Genomic DNA, 20,335 nt, shown 5'->3' with positions numbered 1-20,335 from the left:
AGACGTATATGCCACAAATCAGAAGTGGAATCATCAGCTACATTCACATCTTCTTTGCACAACTTTGCTTGTAACCGGTAGAGAGTAGTGAGACTATTGTCTTCTCTAGCAACAATGAGAGCCCCTTTGGTAATCTTGCATTTTTCACTACCAAAGGAAGTGCAATACCCCTCTTGATCTAATGCCTTCACTGAAATAAGATTGAACCACATATCTGGCACATGCCTAACATTCTTCAACTACAACTTGCATCCCATGTTAGTTTCAAGCCACAAATTACCCATACCAATGATATCACACACTCCTTTATCTCCCAATTTGATCTTGCCAAAATTTTCAGCAGTATAGAAAGCAAACAATTCATGCCTCGGAGTGACATGACATGAGCCACCAGAGTCCATAATCCAAGTGGAATAATCACAGACAAGATTCACATAATTTTTATCATATGTGATAAGAACATCCTTATAAACAATAGCAACAGTCTCTTTATCACTATCTTTACCTTTGTCTTCGTTTCTTTCCCTTGATTGTTCTCTTTTCAAGAACCTACAATACCTCTTGATATGCCCCGTCTTTTCACAATGGTGACAAATGAACTCTTTTCTTGGCTTGTACTTTCCTCTTGACTTGCTTTGACTCTCTGACTCGTCAGAACTGTGAGGTTTTCTACTTTGACTTCTCCTCCGTGACTCTGAAACAAGTGCTTCTGATTGTGAGGAGGCATTAGTAAAACCTCGCTCTCTTCTTCTGGCTTCTTCATTCAACATGCTCTTTTTAACCATTGCTAACATTAACTTTCTATTTGGAGCTGAGTAAGTCAGTGTCACAACCAGAACTTCCCAACTATCAGGCAAAGAGCTCAACAACAACAAGGTTTGTAACTCATCATTCAAAGTGATTCCATTATTTGTCAGTTGGTTCACCGTATCCTGAAAAATGCTCAAGTACTCCGGCATTGATTTACCTTCAACATATTTCATATTGACAAGCTTCCTAATCAAGAATGCTTTGTTTTGCACAATCTTCCTCTCATATAACTCCTTCAATTTCTTCCACATCTTCTCAGCATTCATTTCGGTGTCAACTTGTGGATACACGCTAAGATTAAATCATTGCCTAATCAATACAACTGCCTTCCGATTAAGCTTCTTCAATTCAGCATCAAATTTAGTACCTTTGGATTTAGCCCCCTCCACAGGATCATACAAGTCCTTGCTATACAACATATCTTTCATGAGGGTATTCCAAATTGAATAATTTTGGGAATTCAATTTGACCATATTTGGTCCATGAGTATTTTCCTCCATTTAATCAGCACAGAGATAAACAACCAGAGCTCTGATACCACTTTATTGGGAAAACTCAACAAAGGTTCAAAACAAGAACCTGTCTAACAACGAAAGCACCAAAAATAGTTTTTCCACAACCTGTGTGATTAAATAGGCAATACCAAAGATACTCCAAGCAGCAAATATAATGGCAGAAATTAAATAATCAAACATTAGAATATTAACATGGAAAAACCCCCAAAAGAGGGACAAAAAACCCATGGGACCTAGTCCAGAAAAATCTTCTACTATCAGAATAATGGGTCACAAACAGTCTTCCTAGTAACACTAGGGCATCTCAACAATCAACAAAATACATCATCAAAATTGATGGAATCAACATAAACCCTCCACAAAGTGGGTATCTCAAATCAGGGAAAAGAGAAGACAATACAACTAGCAAGTTATATCCTAACGTTCATCTCTACACCAGGAATAACATACTGAAATTTCATAAGAAATAGAACAAGTTTACTGATTCAATCAGATCAAAGATGGCTTGTCCTTTTTCCCCAAGTTCTTCTCCTCTTTGACACCATGCTCTCTGTTTCCTTCTTTCTTTCTTTTTCAAAAGTGAGAATTACAATTCTCTCTCTCTCTCTCTCTCTCTCTCTCTCTCTCTCTCTCTCTCTCTCTCTCTCTCTCTCTCTCTCTCTCTCTCTCTCTCTCCGTGGCTATTTGGCCACATTTTTTTTAAATTATGGGCCCCACTTAGTTGGAGACCCACCAAAAATTTTTTGATACTATCTAGCTACATTTTTAACTATAGGTTATCCCTCATTAGCAATCTTTTGGTATTTAGTTTAATGATATGAACAACTTTCTAGCATCTAATCAACTAGCTTGTGTTGCCTTGTTTATCTTTCCAAAATATAATTCATTTTGAGTTATCGTTGGATGGAGTAGATAGCCAAATTTATTTTGTATTTTTTCATGCATGCTAATTTTTAGGGTATGATAGTTTGAATCAGTCATTTGACTTCCTAATATGTGAATGTATATTGAGTTTTTTTTCTTTTTTGTTGGGTTAAAACAATCTATGTGCTTTTGTTGTCAGACATATTATTGAATACCGGGTACAGTTATGGCATAGGAGTCTTGAACACTTGAGATAAAAAAATGTTTAAAATGGCACTTGGTATGGCTGGGGTGACACGATATGTATTACGTAGGTGGTTCTAGTGATGGGAGTAAAGCACTCTTTGAGTTGCATCTCCCTCCTGTTGTGTCCATCATGCCAACTGATGAAAGTTGCATGGAGAATAGCTGAAGCAATCTTGAATCTTGACCAAGAGGTTAATGCAATTGTGACGGCAACTAAGACAGTTCACACGAGGACTACAATGATGTTTTACTAAGTGAAAAATATGTTAGTCTACATATGTGAAGAGGATCTACCTTTTTTAACTATTGGGATCTTACTTTTGTCAACCCCTTTTAGAGTTGGATGAGAGTTTCTAATGTTAAAAGAGTTATATCATCTAGTTATGTCTTTGTCAAACAGATTGTTTAAACTCAGTCATGCTCCCAAAGAGAAGAAGGGTGTGATTTCAAGCTGTTCAAGTTTATTAACCTCTTACTATAGAATTAGTTAGTTCCAATAAAATGCTGAATTAGCATTATTGCTGCCAATCCATGACCAAGGACTCATGACAGCTTGAATGCAAGTTGCAAGCCTGCATAGAAGATGATTTTCCTTAACTGAATTGAAATAGAAAAAAGCACAATATTTCTCTTCTTTATATAACAATAATGCCTGGCTCAATTCAACAACAATGAAAGAAGCTCAAATATGAGCAGTTGCTCATGAAATATGAAAAATATAAAGGGACATACATAACTCACCACTTTGGGAGGAGGTGGAAGCAAGTGCCAGAAAAAATAACGAATCTTGCAAGAACAAGAAGTACAAGCCAAACCCTAAACCCCGATCCTTACGCGAAGAAGAGTGCGGTGCAATAGAACAAAATTGAGGAACACAAGCTCCACGAAGCTAGTGACAAATGTTGCCCAATATTGTAATGTCGTATAGTGAACAACCTCTACATACATGCAAAAATAAATAAAAATTCACCAAATCACAAATCGAAACAAAACAATCATCATCATCATCATCATCATCATACGTTAATTGTAAAATGTACAGAATTAAAATTGCGAATATGTAGAACCTTGAAGATTAACTTGTGCTATGAGAATCCTTTTGATAATTGCGTCAATTTGGAGAATAGAAGAGCAGGGAGAGTCATGGCACCGAGGAGAATTCCAGAAGAAGCACTCTGTTTGAAACGAATTCACGTGAATTCGGTGGAATGAGAAAAAAATGAGATTCATGAGAATTTGGGTGAAATTGAGAAATTGAATAGAAACAAGTAAGTATCTGGTGTAGAAGAGGGAAGAGGAAGAAACGGCAGGGTCACCAAGGTCTTCCATGATGTTGTCTAAAAAAGGTTTTTCGACAACAACCTTAATTAAAATGAGGGCTTCATTGCCAAACTGTCAAATTTTATCATAAGACAATTTTAAATTATTGAAAGACTTGTTATATTTTAATGTAATTTTAATAAATTATTTATAAATTAAATATAAATCATTAGATCTTTTATCAATTTCATCTAATACTTTAAATTTTATAGTGCATTAGAATTTTGTGGTCTTAATAGATTTGCATTTGTGAATATATATATATATATATATATATATATATATATATATATATATATATATATATATATATATATATATATATATATAAGGTGCGATCTATTGTGTGTTGAAATCTTTTTCTCTTAATTGCTTGCTTTGGATTTTATTATTCTGTTTCTTTATCTTCTCAAGCTTGATAAGAATCTTTGAAGACTTCAAAAGGAGATTCGTAGGCATTATTACAAGACTTTTATCGGACTCACTCGTGTGGAATTTTGTGTATCAATGTCGTACTACTACCCACTTCAAATGTTTGTTCTTGATTCCACGCCAGTTGGGTTCTCCCATTGACTCACTAACACATTACCATCAAGAGCTTTGGCCGGTGACAACCAAGGATATACATGTGCCATAAAAAATGTGGAGAGTAACTCCATCCTATAATGTATTTTTTAACGATAAATAAAAATTCTTACACAACAACAAAGACAAAAATAATAGTAAATCCCTCCAGTATTTTATCTCATTGTAAATTGGTATCATTTTTCCCATTTGAGGAATGAAAATGAAGGGAATGTTTGATAACATGAAAATATAGGCCTAGAACAATAGTTTAAAACTTAAAAAATGTTGATAAATCATAAAGCCAGTGATGGGGTAAAGTAAAGTAATAACCTGCATATTTTCACTAAAATAATCATCTGATATATTGTTGTTTATTACAAAAACGAAAAGGAATCCATCACAGATGTACATATGTTTTTTATCAGTTTGGTTTTTGGATCTAACAAAACAAGTATTTTTGGCCCAAGATAACCAGGACAATTGCCCTAAAAGAGACATGGATCTTAAAGGCTAAAGTCATAACCTAATATACGGATCATACAAAAGGTGGAGGAACCTAAGAGGGAAACACCCTCCAAATCAAACTTATGAATTCAAGTCCAAAAAACCGAAGAAAAGAAAATAAACTATGTTTCAATTGCACGAATTGCATTTCGTGTGGTTGAGTCCCCTCCCCCCCACCTGGAAATGGATCCTCTCCAGTTTTTTTAACATTGGACAAAATGCCGTGTGATCTCTCACCTTTGATTCTATAAGTGGGACCAGAAATAAATAAGAGAGAGAGAACAATCAATGGTTAGATTAAACACTAGATACTATCCAGTTTTTTTTTCATTGGAGAGGATCCATTCCCCCTACCCCTTCTCTCTTCTCTCTTCTCTCTTCTCAAACTAGAAAAAAAAAAGAGAAAACTAAAGAACACAAAAAAGAAAACTGTGTTTGGTGTGAGAAGGAGAAGCAGCTCAAATCAGTATTTGGAATGTATACTACGAATTTCTGATATGTAAGCTTAGGAAGTAGGAACATGACAATGACAAGGCAGAGGCAGAGGCAGAGACAAAGAAAAATGTTGATTCTCCTTGCCTTTGTTTACTTGGGACGTACCTTGTTATTATAACAACAGGGACAAAAAACTTAATCTACAAGATTCCACTACCTAACCCTTTTTTTGTTTCAATCTCAAGTCAGAACTCATTATTCAATTCATTTTGACAACCTTCACCACCAATTGATTGTTGACACAAAAACTATATTAGCCAGTTTAATTTATGTATAATATTTTTTTAAGATTATAAATGAAATAACCACTTAGATTATGTCTAATTTTGAAAGCAAATTTGGGCCGTTAATATGGGTGGCAAGCGGGAAAAACCGTCCCGCCCCGCCAGAAGTCCGCCCGCTCAACCTAGTGAGGCGGTCCTAAAATTTCACTTCGTCCTGCCTAACTGCGGGGTGACGGGGTGGCGGGGTGGCGGGCTAAGCCTGCCAAAGCTCCTTTTTTATTATTATTAACTACTAAATAATATATATAATTTTACAATCATATTAATAAATTTATAATTTCTAAAGGCATAAAAAAAATTATATTTTTTATATTTACAAACATTAAAGTCTTTGTAATTATAAATATTCTCTCCAAAGCAAAATAAACATAATTCAAAACATAATTATAAATATTGTCTTCAAAGCAACATAAACATAATCCAAAACACTCAATTTTCATCTTCATACTCTTGTAAGTTGGGTTGGGGAATGTTGGATTTTGGCAAAAAAATTACAGAAATACCCCCTTAAAAAAATTAAGCCTGACGGGGAAGTCCGCCAAAGCCCGCGGTTTAAGCGGTGCGGATTAGGCGGGCTTTTATTCTTTGACGGTCCCAATTTCTCAGCCAAATCCACCTTTTTTGGCAGGTTACGCAGGCCAGCCCGACGGGTTTAGCCCCTTTTGCCATCTCTAGCCGTTAAGGAGGACCTTAAATTACGTTCGGCACGAGCGATATATCCTGTTTTGTGTGTGGGGTGGTAATGATTGTTAATCTATTCATCCAGAGACAGAAGGCAAACGATCTAATGGTGAGGGTTGCAAAAGGTATATATACGAACATACTATGAGGGAGAGGGAGAGTGATGTGCACTCTGTAGCACGTGGATGCATCCAGAGATCACGTGCACCAATAATTTTCATTTTTTAGGTCTGCGGTCCAACCAGCCAACCCATCATAGTTGTAAAAATCAGACTAGACCAGCTGGTTCTACCAAAAAATTAGTGAATTAGACCTCTAACCGGTCCGGTTCAAAGATTGTTTAAAGTAAAAAATCGGCCAAGTCGATGAAATTGGTAGAAAATTGGTCCAATTGAACCGTTTAAGAAAAAATTCTAAAATTAATGAAGATGTAGTTTAAATCAGGGTACTCCTTGTAGTGCATGCTCCCTTGCCATTAAGCTACGGTATCCATTGTTATTTTATAGAGTTAAGCCCCATTTTGGTCCCTGAGATTGACGAGTTGCATTGATTTAGTCCTAGATCCCGATTGCACTAAACTAGTCTCCCAGATTCGAAAAAATGTACCACGTTAGTCCTTATCCTATTTTCCGTCACCGGAGGACTCACGCCGTTAGTGACGTGGCCAAATATTGCCACGCTGGACACACTAACGGTTATATGACGTGGCCTAAAGTTTGATTTGCTCTAATTTAGTCCTTATCCCCCCTTTTAAAACCTAAGTTCATCTTGTGACCCCATCATCTTCTTCTTCTTCCCGTTTCTCTCTGGTTCTTTGTCTCCTGCTCCCTTCCGAGTTTACCATCATGATTGCAAGTGGGAGCCAGAGTTTCATGTAGTCCAACACAAGGAGTTCCAGTCGAAGTAGAGCATCGGGTGTTCCGCAGTAGTGTGGGTGTGGGTGCCGCCCTGTTCTTCGGTGGTCCACAACAGAGGCTAACCCTAACAAGCCATTCTTTGGGTGCCCTAACTACAATATTAATGGTAAGAGGTGGTGTATTTTGTTTGTCTGGGTTGACATTAGAGAAGAAGACCTGAGAGGAAGGGTAATGTCTACTGTGGATGGTGACCAAGTTAGGGTGGATTTGGCTTGGAGAATTGGGAAGATAGAGGCTGAAGTTAGAACCCAAAAAATGTACATTTTAGCTTTGGCTTTGTTTATAGTTTTGTTGTTGGTTTTATGTTGGTAGTTAAAACTTGAAGATGAGTTTGTGTTACTGTGTTCAGGGTGGAAGTGTATTAGAAGAAAGAAAAATTCTCCTCCTTCTCAAATGTCCTAGTTGTTTTCTATCATTCAATGAAATTGTTGAAAGAAATTGCAAAAAAAATGCATCTGAAGTAGCATACTTGAAGCTGGAAGAAATTGTCATAATAATAATATCCATATCAATAAGTTTTAACAAAAGTAACAATAATCCTGCCATATTAATGACAACTCTTAAGACAAGTAAAGAGTAGGTCTAATTCCCAAATACACCTTAGCTAAAGGACACAGAGTGCCATCATTGTCATATTGTATTTAAATATATTAAAAGTCTACTGCCATAAATTCAGCCCACAGAACAAAAAGCATGATTCACAAAAAGATGCAAAGTTTCATCCAAAATATGCTACACAGATCAGGTACATCTTTATTTCTTCTTCCTTGGTGGCTTGAAGCCAGCTGTTGGGACAAATTTCAAGAAGTTGACTAGTCTGAAAGATGTGGCTGAGCTTGCTCCTTGTAGTGGATCCACAGTGATCGATCCTAATGGTGGTGTGGAGGACCTCCTTCTGGTCTGCAACTTGGATGGCCTCGTAGGTGGATCCTGTTTCAGTAGGACATAAATTCAATTGAACGTGGATAACAATTCTGAGTATGAGTTGCTCCAGGATCATATGAGTTGTCCAGGTTTTCATCTCCTGTCACAGGGACTTCTAAGAAATTTAAGTCCACATCACACTCCTCATCATCCACCACCAATGCATCATCATCGTTAAGAAACTTCCTCTTAGACTTTGCTAGTCCCTCAGCAGGTGCATGCTTCAACCCAGGCTCTCTCTTCTTGGTCTCACATTTTTTAACAACATCATCATCACTTGAGCTATAATCTCTTCCAGGATCATATGAACTGTCCTCTGTGGTGTGTTCATCTTCAGAAGAAGACAACTTCAGCACTTGTTTTTTCTTTTCATGTTGCTGCCCCTTCCTCACTTGTGAAGCAGACCTTGTGCAATAGGCTTTAGTTGTGATTTTGGGCTTTGGCTTTGGTTTGGGCTTGGACACAGAATTTCGGTTGGGCTTGGACTTGGGCTTAGAGGCATTCTTCGGGTTGGCAGTGGCCTTATGTGATGATGTAGTATTGGATTTTGGATTTAGGTTGGCATTTGTATTGGATTTTATTTTTGGGGGAACTGTAGGAGTATTGGTAACAGGCTTTGCAGTAGTAGCTTGGATAGGATTAGAGTTGGGTGTAGTAGTGGGATTATTATTTTGGGGTGTTGGGTTATTAGCACCAGGATCTGTTGGTTCTGTGGTCCTGGGTGGTGAGGTATTATGCATTGGTTCATTGTTGTTGGTGAATGGAGTCTTATCAGCAAGGGCGGCGGGTATATTAGCTTGGTTTGGGGTTTTCTCTTGTAGGGATTCATTGTCACCTTCATCACTAACCTCTCTCAAATCATCATGGTCACCCTCAACATACTCTACAATCTTATTTCCCTCAAGAATTTCTGGTGTTGAAACTGCATGCTCAAAGTAAACATCAACCAGCCCATCATTCTTTTCACCCATGAAACACATCTCTCTCAACTCATCATCACAATTCAGAGCTCTTAACCCAATGTCTAAACTCCTCTCGGGTACATGCCACCAACATTCTCCTATCCTATCATATCCTAGTTCTTTATAATAATTTCTCACCCAAAAAATATCTAAAGTATCTACATCAATGTCACCAACGCGTGCCTTTTTATCAGGAGAATATATAGTCATCCCGTTTTCATCTTTCTGAAAACTTTCTCCCATGGTGGAACATAATATCTAGGTGCACATCCATCTGCATGATTCAAAAAAATCTCTTCTCAGCACTAGTTCCACATAATGATCCGTTTAAGATAGTTTTCATCAACTACATTCATACATTACAGAAACATATATCAAAATAAAACACATTTATCCACCATCGGAACAGAACATGAAGACAAACCAAAAAAAAAATAGTTGCAGACAACATCAAAATAAAACCCTAGCCCAAATTTCACTACAAACCTTAGGGAAAAATAATATACAAAGCAATAAACTATGATCAACAACCATCAACGCATTCCCTAAAATTTGAAAAAATAAAATTTTAAAATCTTCACTAACCTCGGTGACGGAACAGAAGCTCCTTGTAGTAGCAAAGTACCTCCTCAGACAACTGTACAATGTTCACTCGTGATCCAGCAGTCTCCGGAATCCTATTGCAGTTACTCGTTCCTATTTTCAGTGAGTAACGGACGAGAGACATTTTTCCTCTGCGTCACTCATGGAGGGGTTGAAGACGAAGAGTGGAGACAAAAGAGGGAGAGGCCAACGTTTTGTTTCCCATCACATAGAAACGACGTCGCTTAAAGGGGTTTTTTAGTGCCAATTTAGAAACGACGATGTTTCCTAGTGTCCAGCGTGGCAATATTTGGCCACGTCACTAACGGCGTGAGTCCTCCAGTGACAGAAAATAGGATAAGGACTAACGTGGTGTATTTTTTCGAATCTGAGGGACTATTTTTCGAATGATTATATGGTATTATTAATATTTTTTCAGTAAATACACATAGTATATAACAATATAATAAATATGAAAATATTTTAATATAAAAATAAAATTAAAAAATATTTTTATCATAAAAAAAATACTAAAACTTTATATACTTATTTAATAATAACCGAGCTATAACTTGTTAATTATAATTTGTTAAAACTTAATTGTTTTAAAATATTTGTTAAGATATGTATTTTAAATTTTAATTTTAGGTTTTTACTATTTTTAATTTTTATTTATATAGGATCAGTTTTACCAGTTCAACCAATGACTCATCGGTTGAACCAATGAACCAATAAAATAACTAATTTAATTATCAGTTCAATTTTTACAACTATACAACCCATAGTTATAAGAACCGGAACGAACTGGTCAGTTCAACCAGAAAATCAGTGAACCGGTCATATAACTGGTCTGGTTATCTAACTATATAAGAAAAAGAACCGGTGAGAATCGATTTGGACTGGCCAATTTTAGCAAAAATCGGTCAATCGGCGGTTTAAATATTCCGACCAATTTTGCTGGTTTTTTTTGAAAGAAAGAAAACCTTAATCTCTCTTACAGCCTTACTCTCTTTCTCTCTCTCTTAAGTCTCAATTTCACTTGAGATCAGTTTGAATTGACTTTTAAAAATAATACTTATTTTTCTCTTTTAAAAAAATTTTTAACAAACAAAAATTATTTTATATTTGAATAGGCTTTTTAAAAAGAGTTTTTAAGTATTAAAAACATCTTTTGTTTCTATTTTTTTAAATCAAGGCATTATTAGTTTAAAAAAAACAAATAATTTATTTTTTAATAAAAGTATTTTTTTGTTCCTTTAATTGTTATGAGGTCGTTACTAATTGTAATTTTTTAGAATATTTACCCATTTTGGTTCTCAAAAAATTTTGAACTAGACACTCTAGTCCCTAACTAAAATTAATTACTCGATTGGTCTCTAACAATTAACTCCGTCAGTTACTTAGATTCTTTGTTCTGTCAACTCTAACGGAAGACAAAACAGTCCCTGAAAACTTTAACAGGGGACAAAATGGTCCCTGATCTCCTCTATTTGGAAATGACACTATTCTCTCCCAATTTCCATCATATCTCGCATGATACTAATAGTCTAACACTATATCTTTAAGCTATACAATGTACACTTTGCAACTTCAATGTTTATAAGAAGAAAAATCCTCAACATGTTCTCAACCAATTCATACTAAGGAAACTAATGACTATGTCACCAAGTACTTGTCGTCTTCAATGGATCCCATGAATTTAGACAGTTATTCTAATTTGTTAAGATTTGTAATCGTCGTCGCCATCTCCCTCCTCCTCTGCCCTATCATCATGACCACACTGGCCACCACTCCAAGCGCTTTCTTCAACTTCTTCTCTGAATTAATGTTCAGTAATCGCTTCAGTTTTCATATGAGCGGCAACGCGCAGCATTGCTCATTGTACTTATAGCTTGGATGTGAGGTCGAAGTTGTCTGCCAACTTAGACTCCAGAAAATAATGAATGAAGCACTCGGGATCCATTTCAAATGAGAATTTGCATATAATATCGAAGGGGAATCTTCTCATGATGTTTTAATATCCAACAATCTATTGCTTGCCGGAGAGTGGAGAAAGGCAAGCCTTTGGAGTAGTTGTGAAACTTTGTCTTGAGGATGTGGTGGACATTGTCAGGGATTGGAGGTGATGCTGTTATCGAGGACGTGGAAGTGGTTGCTTCTGATGGGTGAAGTACGGAGGAGGTGGATATACCAGTTACAGAGATTTAGGGAGTGTGTGGTCTATGACATGTTGAGGTAGATGCAATGTGCGTGGCAGTTACACCATAGCTTGATCTTAGAGTCTTAGAGTTGAAGATGAAGAAGGAAAATATGAAAAAGAATACTGTGAAGGTGAAGAAGAAGAGTATGAATGTTAGGGTTATGCGAGATATGATGAAAATTAGGAAAAAACAGTATCGTTTTCGAACAAAGGGGTTAGGGATCATTTTGTCTTCAGTTAGAGTTGTCAGAGATCATTTTGTCTTCCGTTAGAGTTGACGGAATCAAGAACCTAAGTGATCGACGAAATTAATTATTAGAGACTAATTGAATAATTAATTTTAGTTAAAAACTAAAGTATTTGATCCGAAATTATTTGAGAACCAAAATGGATAAATATTCTATTTTTTAACTGTTTCCGTTTATTTTCTCATGATTCTGATATATATATATAATTGGGACTAGTTTTTTCATGATTGTTATTGTTTAGAGTTAATTAATTTGTGATATGTAATTGTTGTTTTGAAACGTGGATTATTGTTTGATGCAGTTATTTTAGAAATATGCATATATATTGTTTATGATGTTATTGTTTATCTGCGTTTAAACAAGTTTTATTGATTATTTTATGTTTTTTATTTATAACAATATATAATAGCAATACATAGTATTTAAGATTTCTTTTCAGTATTACTCTTTCTAATTAATTTCAATATATATTTATAATAATATATATCTATAACAAAATTTCTAATTAATTGTTATCTGTAATAATATATATTTATAATCTATATCTATAATCTATAATAATATATAATGACAATACATGAGTTTGGTGTTCAAAATTTCTTTTCATTATTACTCTTTTTAATTAACTTCTCCACTTAACATCAGTTATTCATCTCTTCAAAACTTCCATCAATTTCTCTCACCTTATTAGAGCAACTTTGCACTTCTTTTCAATATTACCCTTTTCTAATTAACTTCTCTACTTAACGTCAATTATTTATCTCTTCAAAACTCCCAACAAATAAAAATATTTTTAAGAATTAAAATCAAATTAATTAGTTAATACAAATAATTAGTATAATTGATTTTATTTAATTTATGGAATTCAAAAAAATAAATCAAGAAATAGTTTATTGAATTTAATGAATTAAAAAGACAAATAGAAAAATATTCTCTTAGGAGATAATAATTTTCTTAACTAAATTAATCCGTGTTTATTATATTCAATTAGAATAAATAACAAATTATCTATTTTAATATACACCTTATAAATTAATAAATTAAAATAATTGATATAATGAATTATAATTAATTAATTGATATAAATTATAATAAATGATGTAATATTTAAATATTTAATCAAATGGATTAGTTGATATAATTAATTTACTGTAATGAATTGTATTTAATGAGTTAAAAGAAATAAATTGAAAAACACTTTTAACAATTAATTATTTGATATAAATTATAATAAATTGTGTGATATTTAAATATATAATCAAATCAATTAGTTATTATAATTAATTCACCGTAATGGCTTGATGGGTTAAAAGAAATAAATCAGAAAATACTCTTAAAAGCATGGCACGACAGCTCTATCATTGCAGAAATCTGATTTTTATATAATAGAATAGATAGATGTTATTTATCTATAGTTATTTAAATTATACTCTATAGTAATTGAGTCATATTTTCATCCAACAAAAAAAATAGTTATGAAGTCATTTTTTATTTTTTTATAGGAGTACATCCATTATATCATGTTTTAATAATTAATGTAAAATTTAAAAAATTAAATAAATGTATATTTATTTTGATTATATTTAAGAGTGAATTATATATATTCTTATAGTCAAGAAATAGACTTAACAATATATAATGACAATACATAGGTTTGGTATCCAAGATTTCTTTTTAGTACTACCATTTCTAATTAACTTCTCCACTTAACGTTCACTTAATGTCAGTTATTCATCTCTTCAAAATTCTCATCAATTTCTTTCACCTTATTAGAGCAACTTTACACTTCTTTACAGTATTACCCTTTCTAATTAACTTCTCTACTTAACGTCAGTTATTCATCTCTTTAAAACTTCTATCAATTTCTCTCACCTTATTATATTCATATTATTAGAGCAAATTTGCACTTGCTCCACATGACCACCTTGATGTCACTTTCACCCGTTATTGTTTATCTCTTATGCGTTTCTCTCTTCTCATCTCATTTCTAACGCATAGAAAATTTTTTATTGTCATAACTAATTAAAATCATGGTTGTTAAACTCGCAAGTTAACTCGTAAACTCGTACGAGTTTACGAGTTTAGGTAGTGGAATCGAGTTGACTCGGACACAAATTCGTTTCTGGGTAGACTCGACTAAACTCGGCTAGACTCGGATAGAATTGCTCAAACTCGCGAGTTTGCTAGCGAGTCAGCGAGTTTGATTTCGGTGCCCATTTTCACCAAAACGGCGTCGTTTTGGGCCCAAAAAAAAAAGAAACCAACCTACAGCTAACCACAAACCTATTACCCACCCAGACCCGGCAATGTGTAACCCTAATTTCGAAACCTCACACTTCACCAGCACCAAGCCATCATTTCATCACTGCTCACTGCCTCGCCCTCACTCTCTTATTCTTCTCCAACGCCGGTGAATCGCCACCATCTACTGGCACCGTCGTCTGCGCCGCCAAGCAGAGGCCAAACGTCAGAAGGATCCTCATCCCTCGCCTGTCGCCTCGCCTCATCCCTCATCCCTCATCCAACGCAGAGTCGTATAGCCAGAGCCCACCAGCCACCACCACGCAGTGAAGGTTCCTCACTTCCTTGTCGACACCAGCCCACCACCACGCAGAGGCCACGCAGAGTCGCAGAGTCTACCACCACAAAGTGAAGGTTTATCGCCCCTATTCTACTATCGTCGGCCGTCGCACTCCTCCCTGTTCTGCTTCACTATGTTTGCCTCCCCTCCCCTGTTCGTCGCCCTTGTTCAGTTGTTCTTCACTGCCGATCTGCGTCATTCTGCCGATCTCCAAGGTAATTTTTTTCAACAAATTCAAATATTAACAAATAACAATTTTGGTATCAATTCTGAAATTTTGATTCTGCCCTGATCTGCGTTTGATATGTTGAAAAAAAATTAAACTGATGCTGCTTCATGCTTCATGCTTCATGGTTAAAATGTGTGGTACTGTGGTTTACTGGTTATCTGGTTTAAACTTTAAGTTGTTACTGATGCTGCTTCATGCTTCATGGTTTACTGGTTGTCTGAAGTCTGAAATGTTAGTTTTACTGTGTAAGTTTAGTTAGTGTTAGTTATTAATTTAGTTAGTGGATAATCTGAATCTGAATTTGTTAGTGGATAATTTGAATCTTAATTTAGTTTAGTGGATAATCAGAATCTGGATTTGTTAGTGGATAATTTGAATCTGAATTTAGTTAGTGGATAATCAGAATTTAAATTTGTTAGTGATCAACAATGTGCCAGATTTTTCTATACAAGTGCTATTCCTTTCAATGTTATTAAGAATTCTGAGTTTTTGAAGTTTTGTGAGATGGTTGGGAGATATGGAATTGGCTATAAACCCCTTTTTACCATGAGTTAAGAGAAACCCAATTATTAATTTATTATAGTATTATGTTAATTTATTATGTGTTTTGATATTGAAATTGTTAGGTTTGAATATCTATATCTGAGTAAATATATAAATTATACATGACATATATATTTTTTATAAAAAATGTATAAATGGTAAACTCGTATGAGTCTACGAGTCGAGTCTAGGTCAGCTCCACGAGTTTACCTAGACTCCCGAGTTTGACAACCTTGATTAAAACAACTATAGATAAGTAAAATAAACAACGAACATAAAATTTAATTTTTTTGTTATTTGATATAAAAATAAATATAATAAAATAAATCATCGGTTCTCATACATAATGACATAAAATTTGACATTATTCTTTTTTAGAACTATTTTTTTAAATTTTTATCTTTATTTTTGTACTTTATTTTAATTTTGTTAAAAAAATACTAATATCATTTAACTTTAATTTTTAACTTTTATCATAAATGAAAATATATGACTTTGTGTGCATTAAATAATAAAAAAAACTCATAACAGTAAAAGTTAAGTTTACTCCTTCGTTATATTTATAGGAGTGTAAATGATTCACACAAGTGTTACAGACCTTTTTTTAAGTTTATTTTTAAAGTAGTATTCACTTTTGAGTGTAATAATTACGAATTAATATATGGTCATAACTAATTGTGATTGAAGAGAAGGTAGAAGGAGAAAAAGAGAGAACATGTTAATATAAGAGTGGCGGTGAGCCAACAATAAATATGTAGATATATATCGGTAATAAAAAAGAAAAAAGAAGACAAAAATTAAAAATTCTAAAAGAATAATAAAACTAGAGATAATTTAAAATGTTGAATATAAAATTATTAAAAATAAAAGTTTTTTAGCCATTAAAATTATGCTAAAGAAAAGAGTGATTTAAATATAAATTTTTATATCTACTTTAGATTAAATAAAATTGAGAAATAAATAAATTTATAAATTTTTATCTTTATTATTACACATAATAACAACTTAATAATTTTAGTATTATACCTAAATTAATTTAAATTTAATTATTCTATATATTAAAAAAATTAAATAACTTATTGATTTTTTATTTTTTATTTATTTATTCTATACAAAATTTTTGAATGCTTGATATCTTAAATATTTTCTTAAAATGATAAAGTTTGAAAAATAAATATCTATATAATAGTTATACATCTAGATATCTAAATCAAATAAGAAAATAATTTTTTTAGCAAATTTTTAACAACTCAAAGGTTAACTCAATGAATAATTATGGATCAAAGTGAACAAAAATGAGAGATATCATAATGATATGGTGGTAATTGATAGCGGTTGGGGTTAATAAAAGAAGAAAACAAGAAAAGAAAATAAAACAAGGCAATATAACAATGATGATGAGACAATAATAGTTATTATAGATGTAAAAAGAATGATAAGAAAAAATGGATATAATCAAAATAAAAATTAATAATTTTAAAATAATAATAAAATTAAAAATAAATAAAGATGTTTAATATAAGATTAAAAAATAATTTTTTTATCTATTAGAATTATGCATAAAGATAAAAAGCATTTTGAATATAAATTTTTAAATTTATTTTAAATTAAATAAGATTAAAAAAATAAATAAATTTAATATATGAATAACTAATTTGTAAACAATGTTAGTAAATTTTTATCTTAATTTTATTATACATAATAATAATATAATCTTTTCTTACTTTTTTTATTTAAATTTAATTATTTTATATTTTTTTACGTATATAAAATAATTTAAAATATTTTATTTTTTATAATTTATTTTTAATTATTGATATTAAATTTATAATTTTAAAAATAAAATATAAAAATATTTTTTAACTCAATAAAAAAATGGCTGAAAAAATTAAATTAAACATATTATAAATTAATAGACGACATTTAAAGCTTTTAAATAAATACAATAAAAGTATTATTATTCTGAAAATATTCTTTATATATTTAAGCACAAATTAGAATAAAAATTTACTTTATCGAATATTTTACCTCATATATTATCTAGAACTTTAAACTAGGATAATTTTATATTACCTCTTTATTGTGTGTTTTTATAATTTAATATTTTAAAATTTTTTTATAATAATTTAATTTTAATAATATATGATATAAATAAAATCATATTAATATTACAATAAAAAAATACTTATCAAATAAATTTAAAAAATAAATAATATATTTACAAAAAAATAAAATTAATTTCTTAAAAACAATAGAAAAATGGCCATAGTCATATCATAGCGTAAAAAGCATATCATAGTATAAAAGACAATTCGGCTTGGTGGGAGAGCATTTTTATTTAAGATGATGTTCTCAGGAATAGTACTGTGCCTCTTTTTTTATATCAATTTAATGTAGGAAAAAATAATTTTTTTTGTCTTATTAATTTGATGTCTTTATCTATCAATAATTGAATGAAAGAGTTTTTTAAATATTTTGTTAACTTATTTTTTTTAAATTGCTTTGCAATAATATTTTTTTAATTTTCTAAAATATTAATTATGTAAAGTATTATGTTCGAAATTTGAATACATAAATATTTGCTTTGAAACTAAATTAAATTATTAATTTTGTCTATCACAATATTATTTGTATTACATATTAGCCAAGTTATTTGACTGGTATATATACAGGGGCAAAAAAGTTCACATCTATAACAATATATAATAACATCTTTTCAGTATTACCTTTTCTAATTAACTTCTCCACTTAATATCAATTATTCATCTCTTCAAAACTCTCATCAATTTCTCTCACCTTATTAGAGCAACTTTGCACTTTTTTCCAGTATTATCTTTTTCTAATTAACTTCTCTACTTAACATCAGTTATTCATCTCTTCAAAACTCATATTAATTTCTCTCACCTTATTATATTCATGTTATTAGAGCAACTTTGCACTTACTACACTTGGCCACCTTGACGTCACTTTCACCCATTATCGTTTATCTCTTCTCATCCCATCTCTGACGGATAATTTTTTTTATTTTATTTACTTTTAATCCAAATTATTTTTCCTTAAAGATATCACAGATAAAAATAGATACATATCCAAAATTACTGACCTTTAATATTTTACTTGAGATATTCTATCTAAATTAATTGTTATAAATTATAAATAATAATTTTTTTTGTTTAGATCTATGTTTTGATTATTACTATTATTATTTTTTTATTTTTAATAGCTATAATTTATACAAAAAATTATTTTATTTTTGGTAGAATTTAAAAGTACATTAATCTCATGTAAATAATATATTTACTTTTTAAATATTCGAATACTCTGAAATAACAGTAAAATTGATCCAAATCCAAATAATAAATGTAACGGTAATAATATTAGTGAGTATAAATTATTATTTTTTTAAAGATTTAATTCATACTTAGTAAACTTTTAATTATTTTTAATATAACATGTTACATATATCTATAATACAGTGTATAATAATAATAATAATAATAATAATAATAATAATAATATTTATTATTATTATTATTATTATTATTATTATTATTATGTTAATTATGTTTTTTTATAATATTTAAACATCTTTATTATGTATTTTTGTAATTTAATATTTTAAATGTGTATAATAATTTTAAGATAAAAAATATGATATAAATGAGATCACATTAATATTAAAATAATAAAAACTACTTATCTAATAATTTTAAAGAGTAAATAATATATTAATAAAAAAATTAATTTCTTAAAATATAATAGAAAAGCGACTACATATAAAATTGATTATTTTATCGATTTAACTAATAATTTATTCATTGAATCAATAAGTTAGACTTGCAATACCTTAAATCATAGTTGTAAAAATTGGACCAAATTAGCCGGTTAGATCGAAAAATCGGTGAATCGGATTTCTAACCGATCCGATTTAGTAATATGACCGGATAAAAAAAAGAACCGTTAAGAACCGTATTGAATCGGACGGTTCTGATGAAAACCGAAAAATCGGTGGTTTTTGCTCACTGACCGGTTCGAAAACTTTTTTTTAATCATTTTTCAAAACGACGTCGTTTTCATTTAAAAAAAAAGAAAAAAAAAAGAAAAGTGTAGCTCGTGACTCGTATCCCCACCCAGCACCCCCAATCCCTGTTCTCTTTCCACTTTCCACTTTTCCCCAACCCAGCAACCCTAATCCCCTAACGGCTAACCCTCCCCGTCACCACCTCACCTCAGTCTGTCACAGTGTCACTCACCCAGCCACCGCCGCCAGCCGCCCGCCGTCGTCTTCTTCGTCTCACCGCCGGACACCTATTCTGAAGTCTGAAGGAACAGAACAGACCCGCGGCTCCGCTTCGTCCCTGTCTCTCATCGCCGTCGCCGTCGCCCTCGCCGTTGCCGCGCCGTCGTACTCGCCGTTGCTGCGCCGTCGCCCTCGCCGTTGCCTCGCTCTTCTGCTCTGTCAAACAGGTTAGCTCCAGTTCTACTCTGTTCTGCACTTCTCGCTGTTATGACTTATGAATAATGTTGTTTTGCACTTCTTCTCTGTTCTCCAGCAACCTTAAACTGCACTTCTCCTATTTTATCCAGCAACCTTAAACTGCACTTCTCCTATGTTATTCTATTCTGTGTTGAAAACTTAAAATTTCTGGGATGAATATGCTTGTTGAAATATGAACAAAGGCACAGAAAACTGCAACAGGAGCAACAATGAGGAGAATTGTCAGTGCCAATGATCTCACATCTGGCCCAAATATGAACCTACCCTGAAAGAAAAATTTCTGCAAAAGAAAAGCACGGAAAACATGAATTAGTAAGCATCTCCTAAGCGATAAATTGGCCAGATACAGTAAGTAATTCAAATAA

The 20,335-nt window shown here is 32.2% G+C and overlaps 1 protein-coding gene across 1 annotated transcript in view; it reads left to right on the top strand.

Moving 5' to 3' along the window:
* Nucleotides 1–14,833: 14,833 nt before the first annotated feature.
* LOC112701252 (uncharacterized) overlaps nt 14,834–20,335 on the top strand; it is a 13,914-nt gene continuing 8,412 nt past the window's right edge. The window contains exons 1-2 of the mRNA XM_025752034.2: nt 14,834–14,915; nt 19,562–19,939. Coding sequence (XP_025607819.1) covers nt 14,834–14,915; nt 19,562–19,939 — 460 coding nt within the window. The remainder of the gene's footprint in view (nt 14,916–19,561; nt 19,940–20,335) is intronic.

This window comes from Arachis hypogaea, chromosome 7 (genome assembly GCF_003086295.3).
Source record: "Arachis hypogaea cultivar Tifrunner chromosome 7, arahy.Tifrunner.gnm2.J5K5, whole genome shotgun sequence".
Taxonomy (NCBI): Eukaryota; Viridiplantae; Streptophyta; class Magnoliopsida; order Fabales; family Fabaceae; genus Arachis; species Arachis hypogaea.
This window is presented reverse-complemented; position numbering and strand designations above follow the sequence as displayed.